The sequence below is a fragment of the Theropithecus gelada genome, chromosome 5, assembly GCF_003255815.1.
Source record: "Theropithecus gelada isolate Dixy chromosome 5, Tgel_1.0, whole genome shotgun sequence".
In the NCBI taxonomy this organism is placed as follows: domain Eukaryota; kingdom Metazoa; phylum Chordata; class Mammalia; order Primates; family Cercopithecidae; genus Theropithecus; species Theropithecus gelada.
Genome location: NC_037672.1, coordinates 69,950,922 through 69,964,546, shown reverse-complemented (window position 1 = coordinate 69,964,546; position 13,625 = coordinate 69,950,922). Strand labels below are relative to the sequence as shown.

General features: G+C 37.8%; 1 protein-coding gene across 2 annotated transcripts in view; it reads left to right on the top strand.

The window, feature by feature from the left end:
- The window catches only part of NPFFR2 (neuropeptide FF receptor 2), a 98,128-nt gene that overhangs the window by 76,024 nt on the left and 8,479 nt on the right, over nt 1-13,625 (top strand). For both annotated transcript variants that reach the window (XM_025386163.1, XM_025386162.1), the window contains one exon: nt 4,890-4,989. In XM_025386163.1, coding sequence (XP_025241948.1) covers nt 4,890-4,989 — 100 coding nt within the window. The remainder of the gene's footprint in view (nt 1-4,889; nt 4,990-13,625) is intronic.

Here is a 13,625-nt window from a genome sequence, read left to right as displayed (position 1 = left end):
TTTCAATCTTCTGCACATAACTAGCTGGTTATTGCAGCACCATTTATTAAATAGGGAATCCTTTCCCCATTACTTGCCCATTGTTTTTGTCAGCTTTGTTGAAGGTTAGATATTTGTAGGTGTGTGGCCTTGTTTCTGGATTCTCTGTTCTGTTGCACTGGCCTATGTGTCTGTTTTTGTACTAGTACCATGCAGTTTCAGTTACTAGAGCCTTGTGGTATAGTTTGAAGTTGGGTAGCATAATGCCTCCAGCTTTGTTTTTTTACTTAGGATCACTTTGGCTATTCAGGCTTTTTTTTTATTCCATATGAATTTTAAAATAATTTTTCTAGTTCTGTAAAGAATGTCATTGGCAATGTAATAGGGATAGCACGGAATCTATAAATTGTTTTGGGCAGTGTGGCCATTTTCATGATATTGATTCTTCCTATCCATGGGCATGGAGTGTTTTTCTATTTGTTTGTGTCATCACGGATTTCTTTGAACAGTGTTTTGTAGTTCTCCTTGTAGAAATCTTTCACCTCCCTGGTTAGCTATATTCCTAGATATTTTATTCTGTTTGTGGAAATTTTGAATGGGATTGAGTTCCTGATTTGGCACGCAGCTTGACTGTTGTGGATGTATAGGAAAGCTAGTGATTTTTTTACATTGATTTTTTTTTTAATCCTGAGACTTTTAGGAAAGTTATTTTGCCAACAAAAAGTGCTCTCAATATTTTATCCCATACATACTTTAAATTACATTAATTATTTTAAAGTTCTTGCATACAAATTACCCAACCTTGGCCAGGCACAATACCTGCACTTTGGGAGGTATTGTGGGAGGCCAAGACGGATAGCATTTTGGGAGGCCAAGACGGATAGCTTACTTGAGCCCAGGAATTCAATATCAGCCTGGCCAACATGGTGAAACCCCATCTCTACTAAAAATACAAAAATTAGCCTGGTATGGTGGCATGCACCTGTAATCCCAGCCACTCAGGAAGCTGAAGCATGATAATCACTTGAACCCTAGAGGCGGAGGTTGCAGTGAGCCAAGATTGCCCACTGCACTCCAGCCTGGGTGACAGAGCAAGACTCTGTCTCCAAAAATAAAAAATAAAAATTACCCATCTTTAGCTCTTTGTTTGCATTCTCAGGAGGCAGCCGCCTTTGGCAATTTTTGCTTTTATTTTTTTGTAATTACTAATATATTTCTAAATAACATGTTTTCAATATTTTTTCTTCAAACTCTCATAGACGTAAATTGAGTTGTAAACTTTCACCACATCGGTGCAAACATACATTCATACTCTTCACATTCTCGCATTCTCCTGGTATAATTACATCACAATTTTTGTTTGAATCAACATACAGTATATATATTCTTATTTTACATATATCTTATCCCTGCTGAGCCTTGGAAAGTGCTGTATCAATTTCTCTCTTATAAAATGTTTCATTTTCCTAGATTTATTAAGGGTATATTTTGATTTGCTTAGTTTGGGTGTGTACCCATTATTAATGTATCCTCAAATTCGCTTCCAGAAGTCTTACTCTCTTGCCAATAGCTTTAAACATATCAAGTATCTATAAATTTACCTGCAGGTACCTCTCCTGGTGTTTTCTGTTCTCTTGTCTTTATAGGAACACCTTACTCCCAGGGCAGAGCAGCTTCTGCTCTGGGATACCCCTTCGCTGATACCTGACAACTCTCTTCACCTCTCTTTGTGGTCAATCCCATTTTCTGGATGCCATGTCCACTTCTTTTTTTTGTTTATTCCTTTCTGAGGAAATGTTGGAGCTCTTATATGTCTGCAAGTATCTTTATTCTGCCCTCACAATTAGTTAACTGTATAAAGAAGTCTAGGTTGGAAATTTCTTCTGTCAGAATTTCAAAGGAATCTCTCTATTGCTACTGCTGTAATATATGGTATTACTGCTGAAAAAAATATGATATTTAATTCTTTCTTCTTTTGCCCATGATTTGTATTTTGTTTTTCTTATGGAAAGCTTTTAGAACTTCCCTTTATCCCTAATGTTCTCAATTCTCATGAAACTATGCCTTGAGGTAAACTTTTTATTTTGTATTTATTGTGCTGGACATAAATTAGGGATTTTCAATCTGAAAATGAGTGGCCTTTAATCTTAGGGAATTTTCTTGTGGAGCTATTTTCTGTTTTTCTGTCTTCTATTCATATTAATCAGATATTAGAGATTCTGGATCGCTCTTGTTTTGTCATCTTTTTATTTTAAGTTTTTGCCCCTCATTCTTCTATTTTCAAAGATTTTCTCAGCTTTCTCTTTTAAATTTTATGTTGAACTCCTCAATACGGTTACCATATCTTAAATATTTTGAGTTATTTTTATTTTCTGCATATTTCTGTAGTTCCCACCATAATACAACAGTATCATGATATAAACAGTATCATGCACATGTTTCATGGACAAAATGCACTATATCTCTGGGGTTGTAATATTTGTTTGTGTTTTCTGTTTTTCATATCTCTGACTTAATTTGGTTTTCCTATTTTTCTTCCTATGTGTGTTAGTCTTTTTCTTTTATGTTTGACATTTCCCTATTGTTAACTGTTTATTTTTCATTGCATTTAAAAAATTCTTTTAATTTGTTTTCTTTTTAGTTAATATGGGTACATATGTGTATATTTATGGGATACATATGATATTTGATATAGGCATATAATGTGTAATAACCATATTAGGATAATAATCATATTAGGGCATTTGGAATATCCATCACCTCAAGCATTTATCATTTCTTTATGTAAGAACATTTCAATTCTACTCTCAGTTATTGCTAAATATACAATAAATTATTCTTGACTGTAGTCACTCTGTTGTGTTATCATATACTAGCTCTAAGGCTGGGTAAGGTGGCTCATGCCTGTAGTTTCAACACTTTGGGAGGCCAACGTGAGAGAATTACTTGAGCCTAGGAGTTCAAAACCAGCCTGGGCAACATAGTGAGACCCCATCTCTACAAAAAATTAAAAAAAAAAAAAAACCGGTGTGGTGGACTGCACCTGTATTCCCAGCTACTCAGGAGCTTGAGGTAGGAAGATTGCTTGAGCCTGGGGACAGGGTGGTGGGGTAAGCGGAGGGGTTAAGGCCACACTGAGTCATGATCACACCACTGCACTCCACCCTGTCTCAAAACAAAGAAACAAACAAAACAAAACAAAACAAAATAAAATATCCCCCAAAAAAAGACCAGATCTAGTTAACTGCTTCTTAGCTTCCGTGTTTCAGAGTGAGGCATAGTGTGGCTGCCTGGAAGTTCTGCATGCCTGGAGGTTAAGGTTAGGACCACTGTCCACTTCATTAGTCTGGACTATTCATTGGGAAATTCACAATTGTCAAAATCTATGTATCAGTATTATTGAACAGGTCACTTTTTCCAGAAGGAGATTTTCTAACGTACTGCCATAGGAATGTAGGGCTGGCTGTTACATTCCACATTGCCATGCAGTGCCACGGTATACTTTCACTTAATCCTTCTGCATCACAGTGGCACTCATTACCCCGCACCTGGCAACTCGGGGTTTAGAGTACTTATGGTTCTGCCTCCTCAGAGAGTAAACCTCCATTCTTCTATCAACATGGGGGAAAAACCAGTGGCATCTAATTGGATTTATACATAATTTCCACCAATCATGTTGTTTTCTCAACCTCCCATTTAGTAGTATCTGGTACTTTAATTTCTAAGGATTTGTGCTTTTTTATCCTACACCTATCATTTCAGTGGAATTGAGGGAGGGAGATAAGGTAAAATATATGCTTAATATTCCATGTCCGACCAATGGCTACACACACTTTTGTGCATTTTTGTTGACAAATAGTACTACTATACGCTAACACATTTTAGAACTGAAAGAGACATATTCTCTTTTGGTTGCCACTCACTAGAGTCACTCAAGCGTTTATTTTAATATGATCTGAATAGGTGACTTTTAAAAGATATACTTGAATTATTTAGGTTATTTAAAAATACTTTATGGGTAAGAATATTTTGTTTCAGAAAATAAATTGCAGAAAATTTTAAAAAATAAATTTTAAAACTCTGAGAAATGCATAATTTTCGTCCTTTGAGAAATGAGAATATTTGCTAGGAGAAGGATATTGTTCCTTTTCAAGTAATAGCAGATGGGTGTTTAGAATATCAAACTACTACAATAATTTTATTAATTTCTTTTATAAACTATACAGTAGCTAAGGTTTAGTAGGAAAGTAATACTTTTGTTCATGCAAAGTGCTCTTTATTCTGGATGTGTCTCTGGGGTAAATTGTCTCATTTCATTCTATATTAATAAATACAGTTTATTCTGTATGTAACTCCTGATTCCTCATAATTTATAGGGTGCCTTTCCAAACTAGAAAATCGGCATTCTGTTTATTCATTTAAAGGGCATTGCTGCATCAGAGTCAATGGTTTAGACTCTGGAGTCTTACTGCCCAGGTTCAAATCTTTAAAATGCTCCTAACTAGCTGTGGCAAAGTATGTAATATTTGTTTATTTGTTACCTCATCTACATTGTGATGAAAATAACAAAGCCTTCAAAAGCTTGTTGTGAGGGTTAGATATGTCGATAGACAGAGACCACTTACAGTGCCTGGAATGTGATAACTACTATTAAGTTTTGACGTTATTGTTAGTGTACTGAAAAACAGAGCTCTGGAGAGATTAGGGAAAATACTGAGAAACATTGATTGTTCTCTGCCTATCATGTGAGCTCTAGAGATATTAAGGAAAATACTGAGAAACATTGATTGTTCTCTGCCTATCATGCAGAAAACAGTTGCGTGAGTCTTGTTTCCATGCCTTTCTATTTTTATTTTCAGTGAGATTGTGAAAATATGACCTTCTGAAAGACTATTTCATTTTCCTTTCAGGATGGCCATTTGGAAACACGATGTGCAAGATCAGTGGACTGGTCCAGGGAATATCTGTTGCAGCTTCAGTCTTTACATTAGTTGCAATTGCTGTAGATAGGTAAGTCTACACCAAACTCTGAATCCAGAAAAATGGGCATGTCTGCAACTAGCATACCCGAAAAATATATAACCTACTAAATTCGGACATATCTTTTCAAATTGTATTTAAAAAATCAACCTCTTTTTAAAAATTATTATACTTTAAGTCCTAGGGTACATGTGCACAATGTGCAGGTTTGTTCCATAGGTATGCACGTGCCGTGTTGGTGTGCTGCACCCATCAACTCGTCATTTACATTGCGTATTTCTCTTAACATTATCGCTGCCCCTACCCCCCACCCAATGACAAGCCCCAGTGTGTGATGTTCCCCACCCTATGTCCAGGTGTTCTCATTGTTCAATTCCCACCTATGAGTGAGAACATGCGATGTTTGGTTTTCTGTCCTTGTGATAGTTTGCTCAGAATGATGGGTTTCTAGCTGCATCCATGTCCCTGCAAAGGACATGAACACATCCTTTTTTATGGCTGCATAGTATTCCATGGTGTATATGTGCCACATTTTCTTAATCCAGTCTGTCATTGAAGGACATTTGGGTTGGTTCCAAGTCTTTGCTATTGTGAATAGTGCCACAATAAACATACGTGTGCATGTGTCTTTATAGCAGCATGATTTATAATCCTTTGGGTATATGCCCAGTAATGGAATTGCTGGGTCAAATGGTATTTCCAGTTCTAGAACCTGGAGGAATAACCACACTGTCTTCCACAATGGTTGAACTAATTTACACTCCCACCAACAGTGTAAAAGTGTTCCTATTTCTCTACAGCATTTGTTGTTTCCTGACTTTTTAATGATGGCCATTCTAACTGGTGTGAGATGGTATCTCATTGTGCTTTTGATTTGCATTTCTCTGAAGACCAGTGATAATAAGCATTTTTTAATATGTCTGTTGGCTGCATAAATGTCTTCTTTCTAGAAGTGTTTCTTCATATCCTTTGCCCATTTTTTGATGGGGTTGTTTGATTTTTTCTTCTAAATTTGTTTAAGTTCTTTGTAGATTCTGGATATTAGCCCTTTGTCAGATAGGTAGATTGTAAAAATTTTCTCCTATTCTGTAGGTTGCCTGTTCACTCTGATGATAGTTTGTTTTGCTGTGCAGAAGCTCTATAGTTTAATTAGATCCCATTTGTCAGTTTTGGCTTTTGTTGCCATTGCTTTTGGTGTTTTAGTCAGGAAGTCCTTGCCCATGCCTGTGTCCTGAATGGTATTGCTTAGGTTTTCTTGTAGGGTTTTTATGGTTTTAGGTCTAACATTTAAGTCTTTAATCCATCTTGAATTAATTTTTGTATAAGGTGAGGAAGGAATCCAGTTTCAGCTTTCTACATATGGCTAGTCAGTTTTCCCAGCACCACTTATTAAATATGGAATCCTTTCCCCGTTGCTTGTTTTTGTCAGGTTTGTCAAAGATTAGATGATTGTAGATGTGTGGTGTTATTTCTGAGGTCTCTGTTCTGTTCCATTGCTCTATCTCTCTGTTTTGGTACCAGTACCATGCTGTTTTGGTTACTGTAGCCTTGTAGTATAGTTTGAAGTCAGGAAGCATGATGTCTCCAGTTTTGTTCATTTTGCATAGGATTGTCTTGGCAATGGAGGCTCTTTTTTGGTGCCATATGAACTTTAAAGTAGACTTTTCCAATTCTGTGAAGAAAGTCAATGGTAGCTTTATGGGGTTGGCATTGAATCTATAAATTACCTTGGGCAGTATGGCCATTTTCACAATATTGATTCTTTCTATCCATGAGCATGAATGCTCTTCCATTTGTTTGTGTCCTCTTTTATTTCACTGAGCAGTGGTTTCTAGTTCTCCTTGAAGAGTTCCTTCACATCCCTTTTAAGCTGGATTCCTAGGTATTTTATTCTCTTTGTAGCAATTGTGAATGGGAGTTCACTCAGGGTTTGACTCTCTGTTATTGGTGTATAGGAATGCTTGTGATTTTTTTCACGTTGATTTTGTATCCTGAGACTTTGCTGAAGTTGCTTATCAGCTTAAGAAGATTTTGGGCTGAGACAATGGGGTTTTCTAAATATACAATCATGTCGTCTGCAAACACAAACAATTTGACTTCCTCCTTTCCTAATTGAATACCCTTTATTGCTTTCTCTTGCCTGATTGCCCTAGCCAGAACTTCCAACACTATGTTGAATAGGAGCGGTGAGAGAGGGCATCCCTGACTTGTGCCAGTTTTCAAACGGAATGCCTCCAGTTTTTGCCCTCCAGTATGATATTGGCTGTGGGTTTGTCATAAATAGCTCTAATTATTTTGAGATACGTTTCATCAATACCTAGTTTATTGAGAGTTTTTATCACGAAGTGCTGTTGAATTTTGTCACAGGCCTTTTCTGCATCTATTGAGATAATTATGTGGTTTTGTCATTGGTTCTGTTTATGTGAAGGATTATGGTTATTGATTTGCGTGTGTTGAACCAGCCTTGCATCCCAGGTATAAGGCCTACTTGATCATGGTGGATAAGCTTTTTAATGTGCTTCTGGATTTGTTTTGCCTATATTTTATTGAGAATTTTTGCATCGATGTTCATCAGGGATACTGGTCCAAAATTCTCTTTTGTTGTTGGGTCTCTACCAGGCTTTGGTATCAGGATGATGCTGGTCTCATAAAATGAGTTGGAGAGGATTCCCTCTTTTTCTGTTGATTGGAATAGTTTCAGAAGGAATGGTACCAGCTCCTCTTTGTACCTCTGGCAGAATTCGGACGTGAATCCATCTGGTTCTGGGCTTTTTTTGGTTGTTAGGCTATTAATTACTGCCTCAATTTCAAAATTTGTTATTGGTCTGTTCAGAGATTCAACTTCTTCCTGGTTTAGTCTTGGGAGGGTGTATGTGTCCAGGAATTTATCAATTTCTTCTCAGTTTTCTAGTTTATTTGTGTAGAGGTGTTTATAGTAAACCCTGACAGTAGTTTATATTTCTGTGGGATTGGTGGTGATAGCCCCTTTATCATTTTTATCGAGTCTATTTGATTCTTCTTTCTTTTCTCTTTTATTAGTGTTGTTAGTGCTCTATCAATTTTGTTGATCTTTTTTTAAAAAAAAAGCTCCTGAATTCATTAATTTTTTGCAGAATTTTTTCTGTCTTTAGCTCATTCATTTCTGCTCTGATCTTAGTTATTTCTTGCCCTCTGCTAGCTTTTGAATTTGTTTGCTCTTGCTCTTCTATTTCTTTAAATTGTGATGTTAGGGTGTCAATTTTAGATCTTTCCTGCTTTCTCTTGTGGGCATTTAGTGCTATAAATTTCCCTCTACACACTGCTTTAAATGTGTTCCAAAGATTCTGGTATGTTGTGTCTTTGTTCTCATTGATTTCAAAGAACATCTATATTTCTGCCTTCATTTCGTTATGTACCCAGTAATCATTCAGGAGCAGGTTGTTTGGTTTCCATATAGTTGTGCGGTTTTGAGTGAGTTTTGTAATCCTGAGTTCTAATTTGATTGCACTGTGATCTGAGTGACAGTTTTTTGTGATTTCTGTTCTTTTATGTTTGCTGAGGAGTGCTTTACTCCCAACTATGTGGTCAGTTTTGGAGTAAGTGCGATGTGGTGCTGAGAACAATGTATATTCTGTTGATCTGGGGTGGAGAGTTCTGTAGATGTCTATTAGTTCCACTTGCTGCAGAGCTGAGTTCAAGTCCTGGATATCCTTGTTAACCTTCTGTCTTGTTGATCTAATATTGATAATGGGGTGTTAAAGTCTCCCATTATTATTATGTGGGAGTCTAAGTCTATTTGTAGGTCTCCACGGACTTGCTTTATGAATCTGGGTCCTCTTGTATTGGGTGCGTATATAGTTAGGATCATTATCTCTTCTTGTTGAATTGATCCCTTTACCATTATGTAATGGCCTTCTTTGTCTCTTTTGATCTTTGTCAGTTTAAAGTCTGTTTTATCAGAGACTGGGATTGCAACCCCTGCTTTTATTTACTTTCCATTTGCTTGGTAGATCTTTCTCCATCCATTTCTTTTGATCCTATGTGTGTCTCTGCATGTGAGATGGGTCTACTGAATACAGCACAGTGATGGGTCTTGAGTCTATTCAATTTGCCAGTCTGTGTCTTTTAACTGGGGCATTTATCTCATTTACATTTAAGGTTAATATTGTTATGTTTGAATTTGATCCTGTCATTGGGCAAGAGTGTCCCGATTTTCCAGATACAGTCTGTCATGGCTTCCCTTGGCTAGGAAAGGGAAATTCCCCTACCCCTTGCGGCCAGCTGAGGCGGTGCCCTGCCCTGCTTCGGCTCACCCTCTGTGGGCTGCACCCACTGTCCAACCAGTCCCAATGAGATGAACCAGGTGCCTCAGGTGGAAATGTAGAAATATCCCGTCTTCTGCGTCGATCACACTGGGAATGGCAGACCAGAGCTGTTCATGTCCGGCCATCTTGGAACAGAGCCTAGAATATCACCTCTTTAAAAGCAACACACCTATGAAAGTTTCAGTAATAAGAAAATAAAACTATTGAATTTTCCATGCTTTAAAAATAAATAATTGGAGATGGTAAAATTTTCCTATTTTTTACACTACAATATAGACGTTTCTAACAGCAGAAATGCAAATGTGCTGAAATAAATCTGAAATTTTATGTATATTTTAAGACTGAAAATCATTCATCCATTCATTCATTCACACATGTTGTTGATCATTTATGATGTGCCAGGTACTGGGCTGGGTTGGTAACATCTAAAACAAATTAGAAGTGCTGCCTCAGGAAGGCTACAATCCGGTGAAGCAGACACAGTCATTAACAAATATTTACAAATAATTCTATTAGGGGACCAGTGTCTGACAACTATGCAAAACAGATAATAACCAATTCTACCTATTTGAACAGGGACTGGTGGATTCACAAAAGAGGTGAGACCTTCTGATTCCTTGAGGAGTCAGAAATTTACCCTTAGAAGAAACTGGGAAAAGGACATCCCTTAAGACAAGTATATACTTACGACATTGAACTAGAAAGTACTTGTTCAGAGAAGGGCATAGAGGTAGTTCAGCTGGAACAAGGAAGGCGAAGTGGTACATTTGTCCACAAAGAGAGAGATTTATTATGAGAAATTGGCTCACATAATTATGAAACCTGAGAAATCCCAGAATATGCTGCCTGTAAATTGGAGACCTCAGAAAGTCTGTGGTATTATTCAGTGCAAGTCCCAAAGCTTGAGAACTAGGGAGAACCAATTGTGCAATTGGCCATTTGTGTAAATTGCATCCTGTGGGCAGGAGAAGATGATATAAGATGTCCTAGCTCAAGCAATGAGGCAGGGAAAAAAGGGGGCAAATTCCTCCTTCCTCCACTTCTTGCTCTATTCAGGCCCTCAAAGGACTGGATGATGCCTACGCATACTGGGAGGGCAATTCACTTTACCGAGTCCACTGATTAAGAGTTTAATCTTATCCAGAAACAGTTTTATAGGCACATCCAGAAATAAGATTCAATCTCGGCACCCCTTGGCCCAGTCAAGTCAATAGATTAAATTAGCCACCACACTTTTGTAGCAGAGACTCTCAGTGCTCTGCTAGATCTTTTAAATGTTTCAGTGGGTTCTGTCTTACATCCAACTGCCAGTATCTTCATCTCTGTATCTCAAGTCCAAATTGTGCAGTCTCAGTTCTTAAGCAGAACAGACAAGAAATGCCAGATAATTAATACCCCTAGAAGTAGCCCTCAACTAAAATCTCATGAGAGTTGGTGTACTCAGCATTCTCTCCCCTTGGGTTGCGTAATTCTGCAATGAATGGTTTGATTCACATCCTTTGCTACCTACCTTCCCATTAATGAATCACTTCTCTATACTTTCAGTTATCTATTGACATATAATGAATCACCCTCAAATCAAACCACTTAATGAGTTAAAATGACAGCAATATTTATTATGTCACGAATTTGTGATATGTACAGATTTAGAAAGTACAGCTTGTCTCTGTTCTACTTGATGTCAGGTGGAGCAGCTTCAAGGTTAGGGCTGAATCTTCTTTCACTCTCATGTTAGTACCTAGTCCAGGGAGACTTGAATATGTGGAGGCTAAGAGAGCTCTGTCTCTACTGGTCTCCGCAAATGGGCTCTCCAGCAAGGTTACTTTAAGGTACCTGGACTTCTTACATGTTAGTTTAGGGCTCTGAAGGTCTGTGTCTCAAAAGATAGTACCAGCAAAAATCATGATGTGGTATCATTTTTTGCTGCATTCTATTCATGAGATTGAGTCATCAATCCTTAGCCAAGGAGAAGGGAATAGAATTTGGAAGCAATGTCGAAGAACTCGGACATGTTTTAAAACTACCACATCTTTATTTCTTGCACTTGCTCTCAATTTTTTTTTTTTTTTTCTTTTCAGGGCTAGCTTTTGCAGGAAGCCAAACTGAAAAAAACTCCCAAGCTGATTTCTCCTGACTAAAATCCTTTGCCTGAATTTTACGGTTACGTTCCAAAGCACCTACCATACAACTTCACCTGCATATTCAACAAAGGCACCTTAAATTAAACATGCCCAGAGCTGAACTCATTATTCCAAGCCCCACACCATACACAAACAAAATAACAGGCAGCTCTTTTTCTCATGCTCCCCACATCAATGAATGGCAGGATCACTAACTCAATTCAAACAGAAAACCTGAGCTTGATCCTGGAATCTTCTTTCTGTCTTCAACTTTGCTGTCACTCTCCAAATTCTATTATTTCTGAGTGCTAACTAGTTGTGAACCAGGCCACTGTCCTTTGTCACTTGGAATACTGAGATTGTTTTCTAACTGGCCTTAGGGCTTCAGGAAGCCAAACTCTAATTTATTTTTTTCCTCACAGCAGCCCAAATAAGCTTCTTAAATTGTAAAAATAATCCTGCCTTTCATCGTGTAAATCCTTCAATGAATCCCCATTGGTTTTTACATGAAGTCCAAACTTTTTAGCACAATTTTAGTAATTTTTTTTTTTATTATACTTTAAGTTCTAGGGTACATGTGCATAACGTGCAGGTTTGTTACATACGTATACTTGTGCCATGTTGCTGTGCTGCACCCATCAACTCGTCAGCACCCAACTACTCGTCATTTACGTCAGGTATAACTCCCAATGCAATCCCTCTCCCCTCCCCCCTCCCCATAATAGGCCCCGGTGTGTGATGTCCCCCTTCCCGAGTCCAAGTGATCTCATTGTTCAGTTCCCACCTATGAGTGAGAACATGCGGTGTTTGGTTTTCTGTTCTTGTGATAGTTTGCTAAGAATGATGGTTTCCAGCTGCATCCATGTCCCTACAAAGGACACAAACTCATCCTTTTTTATGGCTGCATAGTATTCCATGGTGTATATGTGCCACATTTTCTTAATCCAGTCTGTCACTGATGGACATTTGGGTTGATTCCAAGTCTTTGCTATTGTGAATAGTGCCGCAATGAACATATGTGTGCATGTGTCTTTATAGCAGCATGATTTATAATCCTTTGGGTATATCCCCAGTAATGGGATGGCTGGGTCATATGGTACATCTAGTTCTAGATCCTTGAGGAATCACCATACTGTTTTCCATAATGGTTGAACTAGTTTACAATCCCACCAACAGTGTAAAAGTGTTCCTATTTCTCCACATCCTCTCCAGCACCTGTTGTTTCCTGACTTTTTAATGATCGCCATTCTAACTGGTGTGAGATGGTATCTCATTGTGGTTTTGATTTGCATTTCCCTGATGGCCAGTGATGAGGAGCATTTCTTCATGTGTCTGTTGGCTGTATGAATGTCTTCTTTTGAGAAATATCTGTTCATATCCTTTGCCCACTTTTTGATGGGGTTGTTTGTTTTTTTCTTGTAAATTTGTTTGAGTTCTTTGTAGGTTCTGGATATTAGCCCTTTGTCAGATGAGTAGATTGCAAAAATTTTCTCCCATTCTGTAGGTTGCCTGTTCTGATGGTAGTTTCTTTTGCTGTGCAGAAGCTTTTTAGTTTAATGAGATCCCATTTGTCAATTTTGGCTTTTGTTGCCATTGCTTTTGGTGTTTTAGACATGAAGTCTTTGCCCATGCCTATGTCCTGAATGGTACTACCTAGGTTTTCCTCTAGGGTTTTTATGGTATTAGGTCTAACATTTAAGTCTCTAATACATCTTGAATTAATTTTCGTATAAGGAGTAAGGAAAGGATCCAGTTTCAGCTTTCTACTTATGGCTAGCCAATTTTCCCAGCACCATTTATTAAATAGGGAATCCTTTCCCCATTTCTTGTTTCTCTCAGGTTTGTCAAAGATCAGATGGCTGTAGATGTGTGGTATTATTTCTGAGGACTCTGTTCTGTTCCATCGGTCTATATCTCTGTTTTGGTACCAGTACCATGCTGTTTTGGTTACTGTAGCCTTGTAGTATAGTTTGAAGTCAGGTAGCGTGATGCCTCCAGCTTTGTTCTTTTGACTTAGGATTGTCTTGGAGATGCGGGCTCTTTTTTGGTTCCATATGAACTTTAAAGCAGCTTTTTCCAATTCTGTGAAGAAACTCATTGGTAGCTTGCTGGGGATGGCATTGAATCTGTAAATAACCTTGGGCAGTATGGCCATTTTCACGATATTGATTCTTCCTATCCATGAGCATGGTATGTTCTTCCATTTGTTTGTGTCCTCTTTTATTTCACTGAGCAGTGGTTT